Consider the following 24590-nt stretch of genomic DNA (forward strand, 5'->3'; position numbering starts at 1 on the left):
AGGCGCTACAGTTAGCAGCAGCTACTCTGGTGATAAGTACGATACATAGAATACATATTTTACCTTTAAAATTGCAATAGGTAAGATTTCTGGTAAAAGCAAACAAATTTTTAAATATAACATTTTGACATCATGACATCCATATATTGTGTTGCCAGGCTATTACTGAAGTTAGCATGATAACCAGTTAGCTCCGGTCTTAAGCTCCTGTGTAAACACCAACTCCCATCTGGTGTTCTGAGTTCACCGTCCAGACTAATAGCTGCATGGCTAACTGAGCTCACTAGCTAGCAGGAGCTACAGTTAGCAGCAGTTAGCCGTTACTCTGATAAAATGCTGCCCCCTATTTGTTTTGAGTGTGAGTTAAACAGCTGGCCATATGTTACATGTTGCACCTTTAAAGTATCTTATTTCAAATACATCAAAAGTAAAAGTAAATTGTTGTTGTATATTTACACACATGTATATGCTGTAGAGGTTTATTGACTACCTGCCCTGCTGATCAGATCCTATATTCAGCATTTATTTATTTTATTTCATTTTATTTTATTTATTTGATTACAGGATTGAGCGTTTGGCGTTTTTCAACAGTAAATTTGGCTCATATACAAATAGCTTAACTTAATTTATCCATTAAATGAAATTTGAAAGGACCACATATGCCTTCAAAATGGTAAATAAAATGGAAGTATAAAGTAACCGAAAATAGCAATAGGCTATCTAATTAAAATAAGGTACTCAAAATGTTACTTACAGTTTTATTATTTTGTATTACACAGTGGCGGAGTGATGTTTTTACCAGTTTATAGTATACTGAGGCTTATTCACAATCATCTGTATTCTAAACTAACAATGTTATTGGTGCAATACCCAGAAATAATAGAAAGAGAAATGAGCTGCGTATAATCACAGGCTACATCATGATGACAGCAGACCACAGGCGCACAGACAGGGCTGAAGACCGACAGGCTGCGGGCTCGCTGAAGTCCCTCCCCGGAAAAAGCGTGGAGGAGGTTTCGGAACAAGGCACCAGTGGCTGCGAGCAGCTGGTGATACATGGAGGATATCTGCTGTGGATGAGATTTGTGTCTGTCTCCAATGATCCCAAAGCCCGCTCAGGAGAATGGAGGGACAGCAGGATGAAGCTCAGCGGACTGATCTCTCGAGGTGAGGCTCTAATTCAGACAGGGAAGTGCGTGTTAGCCGACAGACACTGGGAGAGTAAATGTCGCTGAATGAAGCGTTTTTGTATCCAGGCTGTTGTTTCCACAGCAGCGCGTTTGTGTTCGGCTCACAGTCTCTGCTGCTGGTAAACAAAGTCTGAATTCATAGTCATATTAATGTGCTCGGATGATGCACACTTAAACGTAAAACCACCCACTCTTCCTCCTCCTCCTCCTCCTCCTCCTCCACCTCCTCCTCCAGCCTCCAACTTTTCAAAACTTGGGCGTGTCCTTCTGGATGTATTACTGTCTAAACATGTAGTCTGGTGTGATGGGATAAAGAGGATGTTTGTGCCTAGCTTCCCTTTATGTGAACACCAAATGATGTTGTAATGTGAAAGAGGAAACAGTTTAAGATACTTCATCACTGGTTGTAAACATAAAGTCGTTTTAAGTCGAGCTGGAGTCAAAAGTCAAGAGTTTGGGCCAAACTTGGATATGCTGTAGCTGTGGAGGTTTAAGATCAACAGGTGTGTATTTCATCAGGTACGAAGCTCACATCCTGCACACTGAAATCACTGCCAGACATCTTCTAACAGGCCAGCTGGGGGCACTACACATGTAAAGCCACTAAACTTTTAGTCCATTGGTAATTATTTATTTGATACCACACAAACAGATAACATAAAACTAACATGAGAACTTAACACTGACAGCATTATCATAAGTGTGGCTGCAGTTGGGTCCAAACTGTTGACAAGGTACAAAGTACAAATGAAAATGAATTTTCTTATTTGATATAAGGGTCTACAGTAAGGTAGTGGTGACACTGAGTACAGGAGTCTCGTGGCCTGGAGAAAGAAGCTACTCTGTCCTCTGGTGCTATGGCATACCTCAGGGTGTGGTTGTTTGATGCCCTAGTTATATTATTCAAGATTTTAGATTAATTTAATTGTCATTATGCAATACAACATTGTACGATGCCATTTTTGTTTGTAATTCCCTAAACTACACGCACTATATGCTGCCTGATGACAGATGCTGCTCTGTAGTCTGGTGGTACAGTAGTGGATACTTCTGTATCTCTTGCCAGGCGGCAGCAGACTGACCAGACTTTAGATGAGGTGGTTATACATCAACCTACTATATGAGACGACACAAACATGTATTATTCTTTTTGTTTGACATGGTTAAAGGGGCAGTAACATTAAAAATGACTTCAAACTTTTGAATTTTATAATGTAAACAGTCAGAAATTGTCAAGATAATGTGAACAAAGAGTTTTAACAAGTTTTTCAATGTCTTTGTATTGTGTTGCAGAGATATCTACCAAAGTTAGCATGCTAACAGCTAGCCCCAGCACATCTCAGTCCAAAGCTCCTGTGCTAGAAGTGACACTTCCGCTAGCTGCATGACTGACTGAGTTAACTCGCTAAGGGCAGCTACAGTCTGCAGCAGTTAGCTGTGACACTGGTGATATGCTGCCCCCTGTTTGTTTGGAGTATGAACTTGACAGATGGCTGATTCTTAGATAATGCACCTTTAACTTTCCTCAAACCAGACACTGGTGGCAATTTGATTGTTGAACATGTATTTAGCTCTGTACTTGTGGGGCCACTTTGAATTTTATACCCTGAGACAGAGTGAGAGCCATACAGTTGGGACGTTAAGGTCAAGGGCTAAGGAATGCATTTGTGTGAAACTGTGTGTGTGTGTGTGTGTGTGTTAAGGCCAGGCTGGGGGTCTGGTATTGACACAATGACCCTCTTGTCTGTAACTATGACAATCCAAACACCAAGTGAAACAGTGCAGACCCCCTCATCCTTCATGATTCTGGCGTAGTTTTACACTCACATGTCTTCAGACTCATTTTGAAAACATTGTTCTGAATTTTCTTACACTTCCATGTGTAAAACACAAACTAAACATTTAACCTCACAAACAATTTGAAATACCAATTGAGAGCTAGAGATTAAAAGACAAGAGATAATCATGGTATTTCCTGTAGTTTTGATTGTAATCAAAAGCATTTTAACGTCTCTCACGCTGTTAGGCAACTATGAGTTTATTCTGATAAATGTGTCACATGCTTCATGGTGCATGTTGTAATAATATTTATATGTTGAATTAACAGTGTTAGAGTGCTCTGCTCTGTGACTTCTGGTTCTTAGTTCTTGAAAACAGCATCATAGTGAGCGCTCGTTGTACTGTCCACTCTTTGCTACTTTTCTTCAGCTGAGCACAAACAGATGAACAGTGATGAATGCATGTTTTTGCTGAATGTGTTTCTGATCCACACTAAGCACTCGAAGGCAAGACATTAGTAAAATACAAGAAAAGTCAAGCTGTGTGTTTATTGTAGGACTTTTGGATGTTGACTGGATGTTGGGATGAATGTGGTAGCCTAGGGCTGGGTATTTGAGAGGCCCTGCATACTTTGTTTTTAAATTGGTGAGGATTTTTATGAATGCAAAAATAACAGATTTTATAACACACTGGCATGTACTGTAAAATTACCATAACCCACACTGTACTGTACTGTAATCTAAAATATGGTAATATACTGTTAAATTCTGGTAGATGCACAGTTAAATTACCATAACCCAGACCCTACCGTCATGTACTGTAATCCAAAAAAATAAAATAAAAATGGTATTATACAGTTAGATAAATTACGGTAGATGCGCTGTAAAATAACCACAAAACCCACTGTTATTCTACAGTCATATACTGTAATCCAAAAACGGTAATATACTGTTAAAATGAATAACAGTAGCTGTATTGTAAAATAACAGTAAACTACTGCCCTGCTGCCAGTATTTTACAGTTTTTTTTACAGTGAAATTATTTCCAGTGTAATTACACTGTTTGGTCACTATGAAAACTGGTTTCATGCCTGGCTCTTCCTGGGGGAGTGATCTGGTGTGCAGCTGCTGCAGACGGCTCTCTTGAATCAGACTGGGCCACCCTCAATTTTAGTTTGAAAACCTTTGATAAATATTAACATATGTCACTCCATATCATCTGGTGATAATTTTCTGCAGTTTATTCACGACCACTGATCGCTTTCATATTTTTCTTCAAAATATAATTTATTCTAACCAGACTAGTTTTGGCCTGTGAGACCTGCGACACAACTTGTACAAAAAAGCTTTTATCTTTGTACCATAAGAATTTTGACCCAGTTGTGCCTATATTACATACATTTTTTTCCTCATAATTAAATAGTAATAATACAATTAAACGATGGTCAAAACACGTCTAAATATTTGTCCTCGCCGGGTGAGGACTAATAAAGTTTTATTTCGGAGTGTCTCCGGTGTGGTCTGGAATGGTTTTGAATAGGAGCGGTGGTGGAGTGGAGTGGAGTGGTGGAGGGTGTGTGGAGTGGTGGAGGTGGAGGGGTGTGTGCATCTTAAACCCTACTAATCCTGCTGTCCTCAATCTCTGCCTGCCTGTGCCGGAGGAGGAGGCGACGGGACGGACGCACTCTGCTCCTCTGCGCCCAAACTTTGTCGGCTCCGACGGCGGCACGATTCCAGCTCCAGGTCGCGAACTTTCTCTTCTTTATCTTTGGGAAACACAAGACGATCGGTTCAGCCCGTGGGGACGTAGCTTTTGCTCGGAGTTAATCCTCTTTTCCCGGGAGGGCTTTTAAATATCTGCGGACGCAGCGATGAGCGCTGCGGAAAACTCAGACACCGACTCCAACAAGCTGGAGTCTGTGATACAGGTGAGGCGCGCCGGGCCCTCCTCCATCCACCCACCGCTTATTAAACGGGCTGTAATGGTGTGTGTGATGTGACAAACACGGCTGCTGGCTTTATGTGACAGTGTTGTGTTTCATGCAGACTGTAACTTGCATGGGCCACTTTTTCCAAGCATCATCACCATCCTCTTCCTCATCTTTGGGTTTATTATAGGAATCTTTTCATTTTGTTTGCTTGGTTCCCATTTATTTATCTTTTTTTTTTTTTTTTTTTTGGTGGAGGGGGGGGCATTTTCTTTTTTTAAGCATCTCAAAGTTAAAGCACCAAGTGTTTGTGTTTTTGCACATCAGAGGTTGGAGGAGAGTGTTTTGTCTGAGGAGGAGAAGAGGCTGACGGTCCGGGGCCCCTCACCAGACGCCCCCCCTACATGTCTGCCAGCACGAGTGCGAGAGATTGTCACAAAGAACCTGACCGAGAACTGTGAGTCGCCACAATCTGCTCCTCAAAATGTGTGTTCTGACCCCTTTTTTTCTCTTTGCCTTAACTCTCGTCTGTGTCCCCGCGCAGCCGGAGCCATGTCCTCGGTCATGTCCCTCCAGGAGGAGAACCGGGTCTTGCAGGGAGAACTGGCGAGGCTGGAGGACCTGCTGGCACACAGCCGAGCGGACCGGGACGAGCTCGCCATCAAGTATGGTGCCATTAGTGAGAGGGTAAGACAAGATGACCAAAGACAGCTGATTACAAGATGGAGGGAACAGATTAGATGAGGATAAAAGTGGGAGAGGTGCTCGATATGATCAGTAACAACACGACCATCCAGTGCACATCATCTGCACTCCCTTTAGAAAAAGTAAAAGTTTAAAACTCTCAAAACCATCCAGGTTAAACACACCCAAAGGGAATGCTGTGGCACTCTCCCCCTTTTCCCTGTTTCAGTATTTTTCGGCTCTGTCTTTGTCTGAGATTTGCTGGTCTCCCAGGTGATGGGGGCTGGTATGAACTGAAGTGGAATGTTACCATGGTGTCTGTCACCCTGGGCGACTGTAAACAGGGGCTTCAGTGGAGGTTGGAGGAGGTGTGGTGGGTGGTGGGTGGGCGCCACATCCCGTCATTGGGTTGAACACTAGTAAAGCGGACACGCAGGTCTGCATCCAGAACTCACTTTAAAGAATCAAAGTCTGTTATAAAACGGATTAATTACCATAAACCAATTCACGAAGTCACGAAGGCCGTTGAGACGACTAATCTGCATTTTTGTCCCGCCTGCGATAAAGTAATCTCTGTCTCACATTCAACAACAGAACAGGTTTGTGATCAGAAAGATTTTAGGAGGAGAGTGCAGAGGAGGAGAAGTTTTTTTTCTTCTTAACAACCAATTTGCTATGATTGGAGTAGATAACTTCGTCTCCACACTGAGAGGCCGCAACTCTTTCTGCTGTAGTGAGTGACTGAAACAATAAGATATGAGACACAGAGTTACATAAGAGAAGATTCAAGGATTTGTCAAATGTGGAGAAGATTTTTGAAGTGAAATTGTACAGAATAAGTGATTAAGTTCTGCAGGAATAATCACATACAGCCCTCAGTATCAAAACTCCTTATGGTGAGATTTCTTTCAATCAATCAAACTTTATTTATAAAGCACTTTTCAAACCAGTTAAAATTCTGTACAAGTCATTGAAAATTAATAGATGGATTTCTAGTTTATGTAGGGATCAATATCTTTGCATTGTGGATGAGAAGTCCTTTAAGTGCACAATTTACAATTTCATGACAACTGGACAAAGTCCGGTTTAATGAAGAGGATTGTGTGATATGATTGAGAGCGCCAGAACAAATAACGTTCAACTTTCAATCTCAAATACCAAATATGTTGGGATTTACAGCACATTAACAGCACAGCAGCACTGAGACCAGCTGAGAAACATGTTGGTGTGAAATGAAACGTCACCCCTGCCTCTTACATTTAATCAAACCCACAGCTGGAGCAGGCGCTGCGTTTAGAGACCGGAGACGGGGACAACGAGTCACCGGAGTCACGCAGCCTGGCGCAGCAGAACGTGGATTTACGCCGGCGGCTGGATGAGGAGCAGGCGGCCTACAAGCGTAAACTCACCGCCTACCAGGAGGGTCAGCAGAGGCAAGCGCAGCTCGTGCAGAAGCTTCAGGCCAAGGTAAGTTTGTTTAATCTCGTCTTTACCTGAGATGAGGTCATCAGAGTGATGCGGGTCAATAATAGCTGTCCTGCTGCTTCAGGTGCTTCAGTACAAAAAGAGGTGCGGGGATGTCGAGCAGATGCTGCAGGAGAGGTCGTCAGAGCTGGAGAAACACCGGCTGAGTGTGAGTGGGGATTATTGATTAATTGATTCGCATTGACGTGGAAAAAAAAAACAAAACAAAAAAACAATAACTCCTCACCTGTCAAATCTTCTCATTTAGGGCGACAGTGAGACATCAAATGGTCGCCATCAAGACGAAACAAGCAGCAACCTGGAGGACGCTTTAATCCGTCTGGAGGAAGAACAACAGAGGTGAGTAACGAATGACATCCTCCTCGTCTTTACTGTGAGAATCAGGTTGTTGATGCTGGTCTTGCTCTGTCCACGTCACTTATTTTTCTCCTGTGTTTTTTCGTTGTGTTTTCAGGAGCAGCAGTTTATCCGCGGTGAACGCCATGCTGAGAGAGCAGCTGGAGCAGGCCGGTTTGGCCAATGAGGCTCTCAGCCAGGACATCCGCAGGCTCACCGCTGATTGGACTAAAGCCCGGGAGGAACTGGAACAAAAGGAGTCGGACTGGAGGAGAGAAGAAGAGGTGGGAGAGGGATGCTTGTGAAACAGTAAAACGTTTTAAATGAAGAGAAACCGTCAACATGACTTTTATTCCCGTCTCAGTCTTTCCACAGTTACTTTAGTAGCGAACACGGTCGGCTGCTGACGCTGTGGCGGCAGGTGGTCGGATTTCGGCGGCATGTGTGCGAAATGAAGAGCGCCACAGAAAGGTTGACATCAACACGCTCACTATTGACGTAATGATACTGTGTCTGTTGTTCTGGTTTTGTGTTTGATCTTCCTCTCTGCCAACCTCCCTCCAATCTCAGGGACTTGTCAGACATGCGTAACGAGCTGGCCCGGATGTCCCACTCTGCTCAGGTGTCCTGTTCAGGTCTGTCCGCCGCGCTGCACAGCCGGGAGGGAGGAGCAGCTCTCGCCCTTGATCGGGAGAAAGCCCTGAGGGTTCAGCTGGAGCAGCAGCTGAGAGAGCGAGTGGCAGACATGATGAACTTTCAGACCAGAACCGACGCGGAGAGGAGTGAGCTCAACGTCAGGTCGGTGACTGTGTTCAGCTCTCCCAACTCCTTATTGATTCAATGACATCCTATTGAAGCTCTGTTGATGGCTCTTCAGGTTGTCTGACTCAGTGCGAGAGGGCGAGAGATTAAAGGGCCAAATTGAAGAGAAGGACCGAGAGATGGTCGCACTGATGAGGAGACTTGAGGTGAGCAGAGAATAAAAAACACATCAGTGAGCCATGCTATTGAACTGGCTGACATCTTTTGTATTGTTACCACGAACACACACTGTAGTTCACTTTGATTTGATTCAGCATTCATTTTTCTGTGAAGATCAGTCACCTGAAGTATGAAAAAGTATATGGCTGTTTTTACACGTCATTTTTTGCACTGCAAATGTACAACAATAATCAACCAGTCATAACCAACCATTAAATGTATCTGTTCCTTCACCATTAAATGAGCCGAGGCACGATAAATACAAAACCAACTGGTTTGCATCTGCAGGATTTTAAAAATGAAAAATACTGTTAGCCCCAACCCCACTGTTCCTGTACTTTAAGATAATGTCGCCAGAACTAAATTTAGACCCTGGTTCCCTTGATGGAAACGAGGAGTTCCTTTCAAAGGTTCCTAGTCCCAGGGGAAAGTTACTGCAGTGGAAACGCATCTCAGCTGTGTAGCAATCCACAACTGAAAATATGCCAAAACAAATAGTCTGTTTACTCCTGTTTGAGTAACATTTGACTCCTCTTCCCTCAGGAGCAGAGTGGTAATGATGAGACTGACATGCAGCTGATGAGGACTCACACGGAGACCCTGTTGGACACCCTGCGGGACATTGCTCAGGTAAACCACTAAACACTTGAACCCAGTTTGGTACCATTAAGATGGGACCGCCTCATTTTTACTCCCTTTCATCAGACGGTGTTGTCAGATGGAGAGTCGTCATCAGAGGCAGACCAGGACAACACAGGGGCTCCGCTGCTGGCGTTGATCCGTGGCTCCTCCCCTCGCCACTCCTCCTCCTCCTCCTCCTCTCCTCGCAGGTCGTCCTCCCCCTCTCGACCCCCCACGCTGGCTCCTCTTCCTGACTCGGCGCTGTCTGCTCTGCGCTCTGCAGTCACAAACAAAACGCTCCAGCTGCAGGTGACAAGTCAATTTCTTAACCATCCATATGATAAAGAATCACACACATGTAGCTGCACTGTTTACTGTTCACACACATAAGGAGGAGCAGCAGTGAAATGCATTACAGCAACCTAAAAAAGGCCCACCTAGAGAAATCAATATCAGTGTAAGTGTATTAAAGAGTATTTCGAACACTTTCTGTGCTGACTTTCCCATCAGACAGCCCTTTCTCTTTCTTTCTTTCTTTTTTTGTTCTTTCTTTCATTCTTTCTTTCCTTCTGCAGCACAAAAAAGCAAACAAGAAGACAGTCCTTTCTGATGGTAAAAACTGAATCCACTGTATCTCTTTCTCCGAAGCCACCAGACTCCCTTGACACAAAAACAGTCATTTTAGGAGTTGTTGGTTCACTGCTGCCTCCATCAGTTAGTTTGTTAGTCTTATTGTGTGACTTCAGTGAATCCGAACTAAGCCTTGGAAACACAGAAACCATAAACAAAACAACCGATCTAGGCAGCGGTAGACCAGTAACCTCCTTTTTCTCTCAAGATTAAAATGACTGTTTTTGTCAAAGAAGCCAAGTGGCTTCACAGAGAGCACAGATAGATAAATTGGCTTCAGTTTCCCATCAGAAATGGATTTTTTTAGGGTCTGAAATACATTTTGCATGTCCATCTGACAATGGATAATTTCTTGCCCTCTTAAAAAACCTGTCCTGGCCTAAAGGCTCAGTTTATTTGAATAACCAGAAACACAATTTCTCACGTGATAGTTTTTATTTAGTTTGGCATAACGTTTCTACCCAAGAAATAGTCCCAAAGACTCCTACAAACAAATTCAGTTCACCTGCATTGTATCAAGCTGGATGCCGAAATCTCAGAGAAAGATTTAGATCAGACCAGATTTCTTTCTTATTTGCCCCTGAGGTATTCCGTTTCATTTAGCAATTTTACAATCCAAAACAATACAGTATGTGTTTGCTTTTGGCATATGGTCCATGATTAAGTTTCGGTGTTGGCCTTGCAAGGGAAACGGTTTCATGCAGTTGAGGTAAGTGACTCCGCTTGTGTTTGCAGGATGTTCGAGGACGTCTGATCTCTGCCCAGTCCTCGACGCAACAGTTGCGCAAGCAGCTTTCAGAGACCGATTTGGCTAAAAGGGATGCGGAACAGCGAAACCAGGCTCTGCAGAGAGAGAGGGATGCTGCTCAGAGAGAGAGGGAGACCGCACAGAGAGAGAGGGAGCGTCTGAAGCAGGAGAGAGACACGCTGGCCAGGTTCACAGACAGTTACATCACCTTTCATTATCTGCTTCTTATCCTTGAATCTTGTGCGTAACGTTAACTCTGCAAATTATGAACACTGCAGTGAGAAGGCGAGCCTGGAGAAGACTGTGCAGGCAGCTCAGAGCAGCAACCAGATGCTGAAAATGGACTGCGAGAAGCTCCAGCTGACAGTGACGTCCGTGCAGCGAGAGCGAGACCACGAGAGGGAGGAGAAGGAGGCTGCCGTCCAGGAGAGAGACCGGGCGAAGGCAGAGACTCAGAGGATGTAAGCTGGATAATTGACAGTGATTAAGTGAATGTGATGCTGACACTAATCCACACGGTGAATATGCTTACAGGAAGCCATCCAAAATCTGTATTAGCCTCCCAGACAGAGAGGTCTCTTCTACCTCGTGCTACCACACCTCCTCAACCAACACAAGCCCAAACATCAGTGAACAGATCTGGTGTAAAGCTTTCATCCAAAGCACCGTAGCAGACAGACAAAGACACACAGAGCGTGACTTTTTGGATGCCTGTCAGGAGAAACAGTTTTTGAGGCACGCTCCTGCACACGACAACGAGCCGAGTCAGTCTAACTCTCTCATTACTTGCCCTGAAATGTGTCCCCACAGACAGAAGCAGCGGGATCAGAGTGAGAGTCGAGCCTCAGCTCAGCGTGGAGAGCTGTCTGTAGTGAAGGAGACTCACCAGCAGGTGGAGGTTGAGAGGCAGCTGCTGGAGAGAGAGAAGGCACAACTCTCTGAATCACTCGCTCGGGTAAGAAAAAGGCAACTTGTGCTAATTAAGCTCGCGCAGTTGTGATTTTTAATGACCTTTGTATGATGCTCATCGCACCCCCAGGCTGAGAGCAGTAACGCAGAGCTCTCCCTGCTGCTCAACAAGCTGCAGTCAGAGGACGCGGCTCTCAGGGACTCTCTGGCCAAGATGGCGAGCATGAATGAGGGCCTGGCCCAGGACAAAGTTGACCTGAACACCTACATTTTCCAGGTGAGGTCATGTCAAGAATGTGTTTGACCTCTGAAAGGGTTCAGTGCGCTTGACAGGAAGCAAATGTATACACAAATATTCAGATGTTTTAAATGAGCACGAAATAAAGCAACGAGATAGAACAATATACGAAACACACATCAAGGAAAGGAATTTAAAAGGAAAGAGATATGATATGAATAAGAAAGATACAAAATCCCTATTTTGTTTTGTGTTTATTATCTACTTTGTTGTATTTGTTTTGAGCTGTCAGTTCTATTGGAACTGTGTGCAAGTTCATTAAAAGCAACTTAAAGGACCAGTGTGAAGGATTTAGGGGGATGTTTTGGCAGAAATAGAATATAATACTTATGTTTATATTTTCATTAGTGTATAATTGCCTGAAACGAAGAACTGTGTTTTTCATTTGAGCCTCTCACGTCTACAGACGTAGTAGTTCCTTTTCTATGTAGTCCGCCATGTCGCACCAGCATGTTTCTACAGTAGCCCAGAATAGACAAACCGAACACTGACTCTAGAGAGGGCTTTCAGCGGCCACCATAGAGGAGTCAAAGATGAGAAATATTACAGCATTTGCAATCTGCAACCACACTGCTCGATGCAGGCTTGAGGGGTAACAGAATATGTAATTAGATTACAGACACATTCAGTTATAAATGGGGTCACTCACAGGATTGGATATGTTTGGTATTAATGGAAAGTAATCAAGTTACATTCTACTTTAATACTTGGGTGATGACCATATTTTTTAACAGGTGATTAGTAATTGTATCGGAATACATCTTTAAAGTAACACAACCCTGGCTATATGTCCCTAAAAACCAGTCAAATTCATGGTTTGTTCACACGTACTTGACCGATAGCTGATTCGGATTTTGAATGAGGGGAGTGCAAAGGCAGCGACATGGGGCTATGAAAAGTACAGCAAAGCTGCACAGTTCAGTGTAATTAGTTTGTATATCATTCATGTTAACGCGACCGTCTCCCTCTTCGCTCCATTGCTAAGCTGGAGGAGGAGAAGGCCACCCTGCAGGCTCAGAAACGGGAGGCGGAGCAGGAGAAGTTGACCATCCGAGACGAGCTGGTCCGGTTGGAGCAGGACCGTCTGGAGCTGGACTCTGCTCGCATCACGCTGCACCAGTCACTGCAGGATGTGGAGCTGAGCCAGGTGGGGATGGAGGCAGAGCTCCAGAGTCTCAGGGCGGAGAGAGTTAAGCTGCAGGAGAGACTCTCCCAGGTACATAACAGATTAAATTACATCATTATTTAAAGGGCAAGTCCACCCTAAAAACAAAGGGGATGATGAAATACTTCTTATGCAGCTTTGAAACAGTTTTATAGTTGTGTATTCAGCTAAAATATGCAGTTTCCTAGTTTGAATGTGGTTTTTAACATCTTTAAGTTTGTTTTCACTCATTTTTCTTTTTTGGTATTTGACAGCTTTGTGGCGAGGTGACGTCTCTGGGATCAGAGTTGAGTCTTGCCAGAGGAGAGGGTCAGAGGAACGAGGTGGCCTTAGAGGAGGCCGGCCGCAGTCGGGCAGAACTGGCCCGAGACAAAGCAGCGCTGGTGGTCCAGCTGACAGCATCTGAAAGAGAAAACACGGTGCTATCAGAGGAACTCGCTGCCTCTAGGTGTGTTTAACTGTCCGTCACTGACACATACGCTTTCCACGCAAGCCTGTGTGTACAACTTGTGTTTGTGACCCCGCAGGTCGGAGCGGGAGTCCCTGGAAACGAGTCTGTTCGAGGTGCAGCAGCAGCTTGTTCAGGGGGAGTCTCGCAGAGAGCAGCTGGAGACGGAGAACCAAAACCTGCGAGTCCGCTGTGAGACCGCAGCAGGTGAGTAACAAAGGGCTGGTTTGTTGAAGAAAAACAGATTAAATGACACAAATGTCCTTATTTAAATGCTAAATAAGATGTTTGGTATCATGAGAAAGGCAGTTACATAACAGATACATGGACCTAATGGTTTCACTCTCCTGGTTGGGATTTCCAGCTGAACTGAGGCGTCTGCGCTCAGAAGGGGAGAATGTGTTGGCCCAGGCTGAGAGGGAGAAACAAGCTCTGACTCAGACTCTAAATGCTGCACAGCTGGAGGCCCAGCAGTCTTTACGCAAGGCCATCTCCGAACATCAGGAGGAGGTGGAGAGACTGGTCTCAGAGAAGGTCAGAAGGTTCACTGGTTAAGTGTGACTCAAACACTGCCTGTAATGCTATTTTTACTGCTCCAATAAGGTGCCGATGGCTGTTTAATCCATGTTTGTGCTCTTGGCCGCTCCGTGTGACAGGAGGTGGTGCGTCACAGCCTGCTGATGGAGCATGAGGGCGCTCTGAGGAAGCTGAGACAGGAGGCGGAGGATCAGCTCCTCAGAGCAGAGAGGGAGAGAGACGAGCTGCAGGATGAACTGAGGAGTCTGCAGCATGACAGAGATCAGAGTCTGCTGCAGGCTGAGACGGAGAAACAACAGGTCTGGTCGTGATGTATGATGTATGAGGAGGGTTTGAATCACTGCTGGTTTTATTTAAAAAGAGGGAAAAGTAATTATTTAACATGACTTTACAAGCCTGCCTTCATCAGACCCTTAAAGAGTAAAAAAAAATCCTCGGTCAGCCATATTGGATTCAGAATATAGACTGTGTGGCTCAACTCTGCTACATCTGTTGCGTGTTCCCCTCTTTGTTAACACGACCTTTCCTCTTTTCCCAGGCTCTATCTCTGAAGGAGGCAGAGAAAACAGTTTTGTCTGACAGGGTGTCCTCCCTGCAGGCTGAGCTGTCAACTGCAGCCCTGGAGGCCGAGCGGATGTCGAGAGAAGCAGCCCACTACAAAGAGCAGGAGCAGGTGATGTGACTTCCTCTTTTGAGTTCATGTTCTGATATCTTCTAGTCTTATCATACACAAACATATGAGGGAGCGTCACTAATGGACTCTCTGTTTTTACACAGATCAGAGTTGAGGCTCTGAGCAGCGAGCTGCTGGAGCTTCGCTCTCATCTGGAGGACGCAGCTTCTGTCCATGAGAGGGAACTCCACAGTCTGCAAGAGACGTGTGCTGATCTTCAGTCACGTGCTGATGTTACTCTCAAAGAGGTAGATGAGACGGTGAAGTTCAAAACAGAGAACACAAACACTCCTCTTTAAGTTATCATTTGAATGATAATCTGTCATCTATATCCAGCAACAATATCTCACAACAACATACATTAAGTTTAAATCATGGGATCCACTTGCTGTTTTATTTCCATTAACGTAAGGGTATGACTACAAAGGGTTATATTTCCAAAGAAAAAGTTTCCTCTCTGCTGAAACTTTGCAGTTAAAAAATATGATATGTGAAATTCTGAAACAGTTGGAATACTATTATAAAATACATTTGTGTTCAATTGAGTCAAACTGCCAGGAGAAGTGAAAGTTGTAGTCGGACTTGAAGTATGGACTCAGACCAAAAACCTCTCTGACAACAACGCGGGAGGCGTCATTTGCCTGTGTTAACGTTCAAGAACTGAAAGGAGTTGAAATGTCAAGTGTGTGAAACAGATTGAGGACAAAGAGTCAATTAAAGTGCAAGTGCATCGACTGAAGTTCAAGTGATGAAAACAGTTGAGATGAGTTTTATCTGAGCAGTGGAAGTTCTGTGAGATTAAAGAGCTGAAGAAAGCACATTGTCAGAGGAGTAGATATGAGACAGGAGGGACAGTATAAACAAGCGCTGCAATTATAAACACACCCTGTCCTGCATGGTTCATAAAGTTTCATAATAAAGTTCCTGGATGTCCCCCCAGCCAGCGAGATCTAATCTGCCTCCACATTTTAGTGAAAACTGTTGAAGTGTCCTGTGATCTAGTGAATCCAAAACAGACCTTCCTGCTGGCCGTTATGAGATAGTTCACCTCACATGACTGTCGCCCTCCAGCTGGACCAGTGCAGAGCCTCTCTCGCAGCTAATGAAGAGAGCCGAGACCAGCTGCGGCGGGACATGTTGGACGTCGAGCGACGTCTCAACCAAACTCAGGAAGAGGCAGAAAACTACAGAAGAGAGGTGACGGAGCTGCGACGCAGCCTCGGCGACGTCAGCAAGGAGAGAGACACATTCAGCCAGTCGAACAGTCAGCTGAGAGAAACTCTGCGAGGTGCAGAAACAGAGAGAATCAGGTAAAAATTTCAGCAGATGGCAAATGAACCGTTGACTGAAATGACAGATATGTAATGTTCATAGTGTGTTCGGTTCTTCAGTGTGAAACGACAGTGCGAGGAGAAGGAGCAGAGGCTGGCGGTGCTGGAGGAGAACTTCTCTTCTGCTCAGAAGGAGGTGGCGGAGCTGCGGAGCTGCCTGAGAGAAGTTGAAAGGTCACGACTGGAGGCTCGACGAGAACTGCAGGAGCAACGCCGACAGGTCTGTTGTCCCTCCATCACACCTCTGTCAACAGACCAGTTCAGTCTCAGGCTTTTCCTTAATGAGGTGCTTCTCTTGGCTCCAGCTGAAGGTCCTGGATGGAGAGAAGGAGCAGAAAGGGAGGGAGGTGGCAGAGCTGCAGACTCGCCTGTCGCTGGAGGAGCAAAGAGAGGAGGAGAAAGGGAGGGAGGTTTTCAGCCTCAAGCAGAGGTTAACTGAAGCCGAAACAGCTCGAGACTCCCTGAAGAAAGAGGTGAGGATGGAGGAGAGTGAAAAGACATGTTCAGACTTTTGCTTACTGGCTTTCTTCACTGCGTCACAAACTTGTGATTCTCTTTATTCAGCTCTCTATGACTCAGAAGCGCCTGGTGGAGCTGGAGTCAGGCTGGCGGAGCTGCGAGAGAGAACTGACCGCTCAGCTGCAGGAGGCGCGCGGCTGTGAGAAGAAGCTGCAGGATGAAGCCAAGAACCTCGCCCTGCGCGCTCAGGCAGCTCATGACTCTGCCGCTCAGTCCAGCCTGCAGCTGAGCGAGGCCCAGGGCCGCCTGGCCGCCACAGAGGCTGAGCTGGTCCGCGCTGAGGCCGGGAGGAGGGACCTGGAGTTCCGCCTGAGCAGCGTTCAGTCGGCGCTGACGCGGACACTGGGCATCGGAGCGAGTGGCAGAGGAGGCCGGGGGAGGAGCCCAGGGGGGAGCTCCACATCACCGGGCACCATGTCACGCCACCACAGCATCTCACCACTGCGCTCCTCACTGTCGCCCCCTAAAGGTGCGGATGAAACATGTGCCTTACCTCTACAATAGAGGCATTTATTCAGACATTAAAGGACATTTTAACATTCTGGATCATGTTCAGGTTCACTTTCTTGCTAGAACAGGCTTTAATGTTCAAAAAACACAGTTTTCTCATTCTATCCAGTGCTGCAGCTCTGTATTCCCCCTCTGTCTGAAACACTCTGTCTTAGCTCCTGTCTCTTCAAGGCCCCGCCTCCTGCTTATCCAGTCTGCCCTGATTGGTCAGAAGACACATGTATGAGCCAGCACCGCTAACAGCAACAGAGCAGCTGTGAAAAAGATAGCAATGGAAAATTAAAGCAGCATTCACGACACACTTAAATCAAATTAAAGGAAAAAAATGTGAAAATGAATTATTAACTGACAGTAAATGAAAAACAACCAAAAATATTGTGTAGAAATAAAATGAAGGCAAATGAAAGAAAAAAACAAAAGAAAATTGCATTAGTTCTGTTTTGATAATATCACGTGATCCCTCCTCCCGTCCTTTGCTCCAACAAAATTAATAAAAAGTTTTGTACGATGGGCTTACAGCACTTTATATTTAATTTCTACAGAATTTCATGTAAGCACCCCAGACAATACTCTGGGCTCTGGAGCCGTGTCTCCTGAGAGAGGAAGTACACCGCTGCCTCTCCCTCAGCCAGAGCTGGACCCCGACACACTGAGAAGTGATCTGAGAGACTTCCTCCAGGAGCTGCGTGACGCACAGAGAGAGCGGGTACACCAAAAAAAACTAAGTCTCAAAGTAAATATTCATAACGACAGGAGGATATCTTCTTGTGTGCGTATGGCTAAGGTCTTTGTTTATTGCTGATTTTGAAGGATGATGCCAGATGCCGGCTGGGGGTCCTGCAGAGGGAGCTGGAGGAGCTGACGGGGGAACGAGACTCGGCTCAGAGTCGTCTCGCTCAGATGCAAATCACCTTACAGGAATACCAAGAAGGTTTGTTATTCGTCCATGAAGTTTCAGGAGAAAAGCTCAAACTAAAGGACGAAAATAATACCAATCTTAAATGTGTGTGTGACTGTAGGGAAGCGAGGACTGGATGAGCGTCTGACCACCACTCAGATATTCCTCCAGCAGCAGGAGGAGGCGGTGAGGAGAGGAGACAGGGAGAGGAGGGCGCTCACTGACCGCGTGAAGGATTTAGAGCGAGCGCTGCAGGCCTCTGACATGGATAAAAAACACACACAGGTACACACACGTTTGTGTACTAGTGTGCACATACACACACACACACACACACACACACACACACACACACACCATGCACTTGTGTTGTCACGGGCACAGCGGTGACCACTGATCTGCTATGATCACCATATGGCAGCACTCAACAGTAGAGCCAGGTCTGGACACATGATCACGGGGAATGTAATAACAACAGATGCCACACACACACAGTGTCAAACCTCTTGTGGTTTCACATGTCAGCACTCCGTATGTCTGTTTTTAAAGCCAGCAACCTTCAGAATAACTTTGGACAACAGGAGGACACTAAGTGAAAGTGAGACTCTTAATGTGGAAAAAGCATAAAAGAAACATATTTGTTGGACATTTGTAGAATAGTTTTGACTAGGCTCGAAAACTCAAGTCTCTGTCATGCGACAAAGACTCTCTAAAAGTACACAAACCGCTCCCTCCGTCTCGACAGGAACTGTTGAACAAGCAGCGAGCTGCTGAGATGCGTCTGGAGGCAGAGAGGAGGCGTCTGCGGGAGGCGCTGGAGGCAGCTGAAGCCCGGGCCACCAGGGTGGAGCTGGGGAGGCGCAGCCTGGAGGGGGAGCTGCAGAGACTCAAACTGAGTCTGGGAGACCGAGAGGCTGAGAGCCAGACCTCCCAGGATCGTCATGACGCTCTGCTGAAACAGGTACACAGACTGATGTAGAGTCATTTCAGGTTCATAGTTATGAGTGCTTAATCTGATCATGAGATTATAAGTACATTTGTGATATCTTTTGTGTGCCTTGGATCTTTAATTTTCTAATCATTTCCTAATTTTATTTTAGAAGGTTTTCTATAAAAAAAAACAAACAACAACAACTGTGTAATCCTGTCCTATTGATAAGGAGAAAGAGACATCGTTCAGTTGGTGCTCTTCCTGTGAGTGTAACGTACACGGACATTTAGTCAGATGGACATTCAACAATGTGAATTATGAAGATAGAGTGTCCTATAATAAACAAACAGTCAATGAACAGAATCTACAGCCGTGCTGGCTTCACAGGATGCCAACAAGCTGATGTTTGGCAGGTATTATCTTTACCATGTTCACCATGTGGGTTCAGTGTTTCTGCATGCTAACAGGTCCAGGCCAAGTTTTTACACCAGCTGCACTGGTGCGCCTGACTTCTTCATCTAGGTGCACCCAAATACACACTTTCAGTTCAACTTATTGAATTATGATACAAATCATTGTAACAGGATGAAAGGTGCAAATACATATTTTCTTGATTTAAATCACAGCAGAGTCATCAATAAGTAAAACAACTTTTAAAAACAATGAAAAAGTTATGTTCAATGTCTGTAACAATCCATTTAATAGTTGTATAAATATTTCTGTTTAAAGTGATGAATCGACTCACAATTACTCGTGCCTTTAAATCTTATGAAAGGAAATCAGTAGATTTCTTTTTAACTAAACTGTGTCCGACAGAGAGGAAAAAGCTGACACACCGCTGCCTGTCCACTAAAGAAAACAATGCTTTTTCGGTTTGCTGACTGGGTCACTCATAAATCTGATCCGTATGAATTCCAGGTGGCAGAAGGAGAGGCCAGAGCGTCTCTGCTCCAGAGGGAGGTGGAGAGGCTGAGCCAGGCTCTGCTCAAAGCACAAGAAGGTGAATCTTTGCTCAAAGAGAAGACGTCCTCTCTCAAAAAGAGCCTCCAAGAGGCGGCAGCTTCTCAAAGCAGCACAGAAAGTCGCCTGGCCGCTCTGCAGAAGACGCTGAGTGTGGCCGAACAGGACAGAAGGCTTCTGCAGGTGAGTGAGACAGCAGAAAGAAAGGACAGCAGGGATGAAAACTGAACAGTGATGCAATGATTTATTTTGTACCAATTAGGAAAGATTGGATGAAGCCCGGGCCTCTTTGGTGGAGGGGAAGAAGAATATGGCCGCCCTCACTGAGCGTGTGCAAAGCTTGCAGAGTGAGTTGAACCAGAGCGAGCTGAGACGAGAGGATCTGGAGGCTGAGCTCGACAAAACTCAAGAGGTGAGGGAGAAAGTCCGTCCATGTGTCGATAAACACCTGCCACAAGACATCTGTGATGCCACAGAGGAAAAAGTGTCCCAGTACAGAAGATTTTATCCATTAAATTTGTCATCGTCATCGTGTTTGTATGTGATCTCTGTCTTCTCTCCGCCAGGCTCTGCGTCAGCGCTCGGCCAGTCTTGCTGAGGTCCAGCGCGGCGCCCAGTTAGCTCAGACAGAGCGGGCCGCTGTCGAGGAGCGACTGCGTGGGCTGCAGCGAGCGGTCGCCATGCTGGAGACGGAGAAGAAAGATGCTGAGAGACAGGCTGTGAGGCTGGAGAAGGACAAGAATGCACTGAGGAACACACTGGATAAGGTCAGCACTGTGTTCATCACAACAAATGTGACACTTGTTCCATTGAGTCATTTCTTTACAAAGGGCCATTTGTGAATCCAAAGTTCATGAGCTGGATGGACACATGTTGGGTTTTACCAATAATCAGCCAAAAAAAAAACTTTGTGACCCTGCTATGTCACAGTGAATGGTGCCTTATGGGAGGTCGGCTCGGAGAGGATCAAAAAATGACACACAAAAAGGTTAACACTTAATTTTGGGCAAATTATTGAAAAACAGGTCACTTTGAATAAGCAGTTTTGATCAAAAGACGTTTAAAAGGCTGTATGAAAAGAACAAACCTCTCTGTGAAAACCCTTCTAAAACAGCTGCATCTTTCATAGAGCTTGGTCACAAAGTGCTCAACAGTAGAAAATCAATTAAAATGATGGATCATTAAAAAAAAATCTGAAAACAATGTCACATGAAAACATGAAAAACACATATTGTTCAAAGCTCAATGTACGGCAAGAAGATGCTGCAAATACAGAAAACACAACCAAATACATGAAGGCTGCAATTAGCACAGACACAGATGATGAAAATTGTTTCAAGGGGACACTAAAAAGTTATCAACATGGATGGGTCAGTTTGTTGTGCCACCCTGAAAATATATCATCATTTTCCAACACTGCTTATGGTTAACCAACAAATCATTACATATGACTCATTACAATGCTTCTTTTGTGTTATAAACGCACCCTTTTCCTCAGGTTGAACGTCAGAAGCTGAAGACCGAAGAAGGCAGCATGCGTCTGTCTGCAGAGAAGGGCCGCTTGGATCGCTCTCTGAACACCGCTGAACAGGAGCTGCAGGAAGCACAGCAACAGATACTGATGCTGCAGGTGGGGAGGAACAGCTGATCAAACATACACTGACAGATTCGTCACAGGTCATACCTGCCTTTATTACGACACACCAAGCGGCCTGTTAGAAGCCACGGCCAAACTGCTGTCAGCAGAGTGAACGCCGGCAACAAGACAGACTTTGTTTTCTTAGCTGCTTCACACCTCTGCTGGAGAGTCCATCACGTTCCACTGAAGGACAACGACAAAGACGCGCATTACAGAGACACTACAGAGACACAAATCAGTCTTTCACACGACAAATGATCTCCATAGTGTGGGCCTCATGTTGTGCATAAATAATTTACTCTCAGTTATTATTAAACCCTTCGTCTAAAAAGACTAAAAGACTGTTTACACTGTATAAAACTGTCTTCACTGAGGTGAGTGAAGAGAGATTTTGTTTGTAGGAGGAAGCAGTTTACATTTTCTTGCAAGCTCAATCATAATAACAATGCTTTTTATTCAACCACAGAAATGCGATAAACAAGTAAATAAATGAGTCATTAAAGTTGTTTATGTCAGGCTGGTTTACATTTCCGACTGCGGTTCAGATTTCTCCTAATTTGGTAAAATTTCTTCCAGACTGTTGATCAGCCGAAGTGGTCATTTCCTCCCCCTCAGGCACTTTGGGTCTTGAGGCTGCATAATGACATGCATACATATCCTCACTGACTGTGTGTCTTTCTTCATTAATTCCCAGTACAACACCAAAGAGAAATGAATCAAATGTACTTGAGCAGAAAAGTGGAGAATGTGCATGTTTGAGGTTTCTCTGCGTGGGGTCGTCAGCCATTTGTCAGAGGAGCCTCTCCAGACCAATAAAAACCACAGATGTTCGTTGTCCCAGAACATTTGTAATGTTTAGTCAAGTGTCACAAGTGTAGAGGTTTGTTCAGTACTCTCCTTTTTCTTGTACATTCTTAGTTGTTGTTCGTTAAGAATCTTGTTTCGTGTAATCTTTCTTTATTTTCATAATTTCTTAAGCTCTCGAAGGATCGGTGCATTTTCCATGAACAAAACAAAAAGTTGCTTTTTCTTTGGCGGTTGAGTTTTACATCTACTTCTTGTTAAAGCATTTTGTTTTTTTGTTTTTTGCAGGCTACGCACATTTTTGCTTCTTTCTTTCTCATCTAGACGTAGCCTCCTCAGTGTTCCCTACGGGTACATCACAGCGTAGTTGTTTGGAAAGGCACGTCCCATAATGTCTTTAATGGTTGGACTTCCTTATTGTTCCAGAAAGGCTTCAGGTTCATTAACCTCCAGAAAACATGAGTATGGTTTCTGTCCCGGTCACCACAGAGCCTCCAACATGATTACTGTTTTGTTTACTTTAGCTTTCTCCTTTTGAAACGCAGTGTGAAAAAGCAAACTGAACCAAAGTCTCTCCATCCTTTTCCCCCTGTGTGTGTGTGCGTGTGTGTGTGATTTGAGCAGACTCAGCTGGCTGAGATGGAGCAGTCTCACAGTCTGTGTGAGAGTCTGGTGAAGCAGCGTGATGAGGCCCAGCGGGAGTCGGAGAGACTGAGGACCAGCTTCAGGGACGTCGAGCGAACGCTGGGCACCAGGGAGCGAGCTCACCGACACAGGGTCAAAGGCCTGGAGGAGCAGGTACACACATCGTGAAGTTGTTAAGGTTTTTCAGGTCAAACCTTTTAAACTTTGTGTTCCCAGCGACAATGAGCTGAGCTGACCTCAGATGTGATAGAATACTTGAAAGTGGACATTGTGTTTCAAAAACATCAGCAGAAGAAAAGAAGTGCAAAGAAGAGGCTGACAGACCTTCAGATGTATATAAACCAGGCTGTACATACTGTAAAGAAGGATAGCCTTCGTACATGAACAACAATTTGGACGATGTAGATATCAACAATACTTCGAATAAAAGCTGAAGGAATGGAAGAAAAGGCTGCGATGTGTGACTGTATCTCATTTTATTTTGGCTCACATTATACCAAACAGTGTAAATCAGCAGAACATGCAGCTGCCAAACAAGCAATAGTGAGAGCAGTGAGAAGTTAACGCGTCACAATAACCTGTTTAGATTGAGACAGATGTCAGCGGGGTGTTTACGCATGTTTACATGTGCGCATCCAGACGTCAAGATGCCGTACCATCTGTCTTCGTGTTCATTTCAAACCCTGCTCCTCGCACAGGCATCAGGAGCCACATCTGTACATGTTTTTTAATTTTTGTATTTCAACCATTTTCTAATTTCTTTGCTGTGTTTGTGGCGCTTTAAAAACTCGGAATGTCGGTATTTGATGTATGCGGGACGATACTCAACAGCCGCCTTTCTGGTGTGTTTACAAACGGCTTGGACAAATCCAACTAAGTCTATCTTTAAGTTTGATAGTGTTTGAGTTATAGATCCCTTCAGAGTGATACTTTTGAGTACATTTCTGAGCCTGTACACTATAAAAAAGCTGTTTCAGTCTTTTTTTTTTTTTTTGCACGAGTATCTGTGTCACTTCTGCCACCTCTGTCTTAAATACAACGGAGAGACTTAACTTTTGTCACCCACTGTCTTACTGCAGGTGTCCACTCTGAAGGAGCAGCTGCAACAAGAGATGAAACGGCGTCAGCCTTCTCTACCATCCTCGTTACTGTCTGCAGGGAACTGAGAGGCAGCTTGAAAATCCGAAGCACCAGCACACGACACATTTTTAATCCAGGGAAAATCCACTTGTCATGAAATGTGTGAAAGCAATATTGACTCACAGGAACATTACCTAAAAAGTGTTCAAAGTCTAACTCCACTGTTTAAAATAGTTTTTATTTGTGTCTCTGTAATGAGCGTTGCTGTCATCTCGATGGTGTTTTATCGACGTTTCGTGCAGTGAAGAGCACTTCGACTCGCAGCATGTTGACAGGCGGCGGGGGGAGCGGAGCGATGTGATTCGGCAGCTGCGCCGACGAGGCCAAAAGCCTGCTGATTACTGGCAGCCAGCTGCACTTGATCCTTGCTCAACATCCTCCCAAGTTTCCTGCGCTTATTCAAGAAGAAACCAAGGATTCCCCTCCAGACAGAATCTGGCTGCAGTGCCAGCTTGGTCCCCACTTCTCCACATTTATATTACCAGTCCCAGACACTAAGAGGAGGGCAAAATAAAGGTGCCGCACTGCATTTTCCCTCAGATTTTGTGACATATAGACAAAGTTTTGTACTGCAGGATGATGTACACTTACAGTATGTCTTTTATTAGTTAATAATCGTTTTATGAGTTGTACATAGTTTTCACTTACTGTATAAACGCTGACAGGCTGATGATTAATAGCAGTTGTATGGACAGTACACATGGAAGCCACATGTGTTCAGAAGAATAAACTCACTGTGTGCACCATAATTCATGTCTGTGATAGAATACCTTTCAGCGTGCTGAGCCGCAGCTACAGCGAT

At 44.9% G+C, this 24590-nt stretch overlaps 1 protein-coding gene across 3 annotated transcripts; it reads left to right on the plus strand.

The window, feature by feature from the left end:
* Positions 1–863: 863 nt before the first annotated feature.
* On the plus strand, positions 864–24537 carry LOC119020801 (rootletin-like). Of its 3 annotated transcripts, none has more exons than XM_037100471.1 (38): positions 864–1167; positions 4630–4896; positions 5224–5353; positions 5441–5583; positions 6856–7047; positions 7130–7213; positions 7313–7404; positions 7520–7685; positions 7766–7872; positions 7972–8199; positions 8279–8369; positions 8926–9012; positions 9088–9312; positions 10369–10568; positions 10660–10842; positions 11192–11336; positions 11421–11567; positions 12574–12804; positions 13008–13201; positions 13281–13408; positions 13566–13735; positions 13858–14037; positions 14277–14411; positions 14516–14659; positions 15483–15721; positions 15803–15962; positions 16048–16215; positions 16307–16730; positions 17314–17477; positions 17582–17702; positions 17791–17954; positions 18415–18630; positions 19519–19743; positions 19823–19972; positions 20127–20327; positions 21059–21190; positions 22628–22801; positions 23728–24537. In XM_037100471.1, the coding sequence occupies exons 2-38, from the start codon at positions 4840–4842 to the stop codon at positions 23812–23814; spliced, it is 6084 nt and encodes a 2027-aa protein (XP_036956366.1). In that variant the 5' UTR covers positions 864–1167; positions 4630–4839; the 3' UTR covers positions 23815–24537. The 3 variants fall into 3 exon arrangements, with proteins under 3 accessions (XP_036956366.1, XP_036956365.1, XP_036956367.1); XM_037100470.1 differs by having other exon boundaries at positions 4633–4896; XM_037100472.1 differs by lacking the exons at positions 864–1167; positions 4630–4896; positions 5224–5353; positions 5441–5583 and adding an exon at positions 5977–6179.
* The last annotated feature ends 53 nt before the right edge of the window (positions 24538–24590 follow it).

The sequence above is a fragment of the Acanthopagrus latus genome, chromosome 6 (genome assembly GCF_904848185.1).
Source record: "Acanthopagrus latus isolate v.2019 chromosome 6, fAcaLat1.1, whole genome shotgun sequence".
Classification (NCBI taxonomy): domain Eukaryota; kingdom Metazoa; phylum Chordata; class Actinopteri; order Spariformes; family Sparidae; genus Acanthopagrus; species Acanthopagrus latus.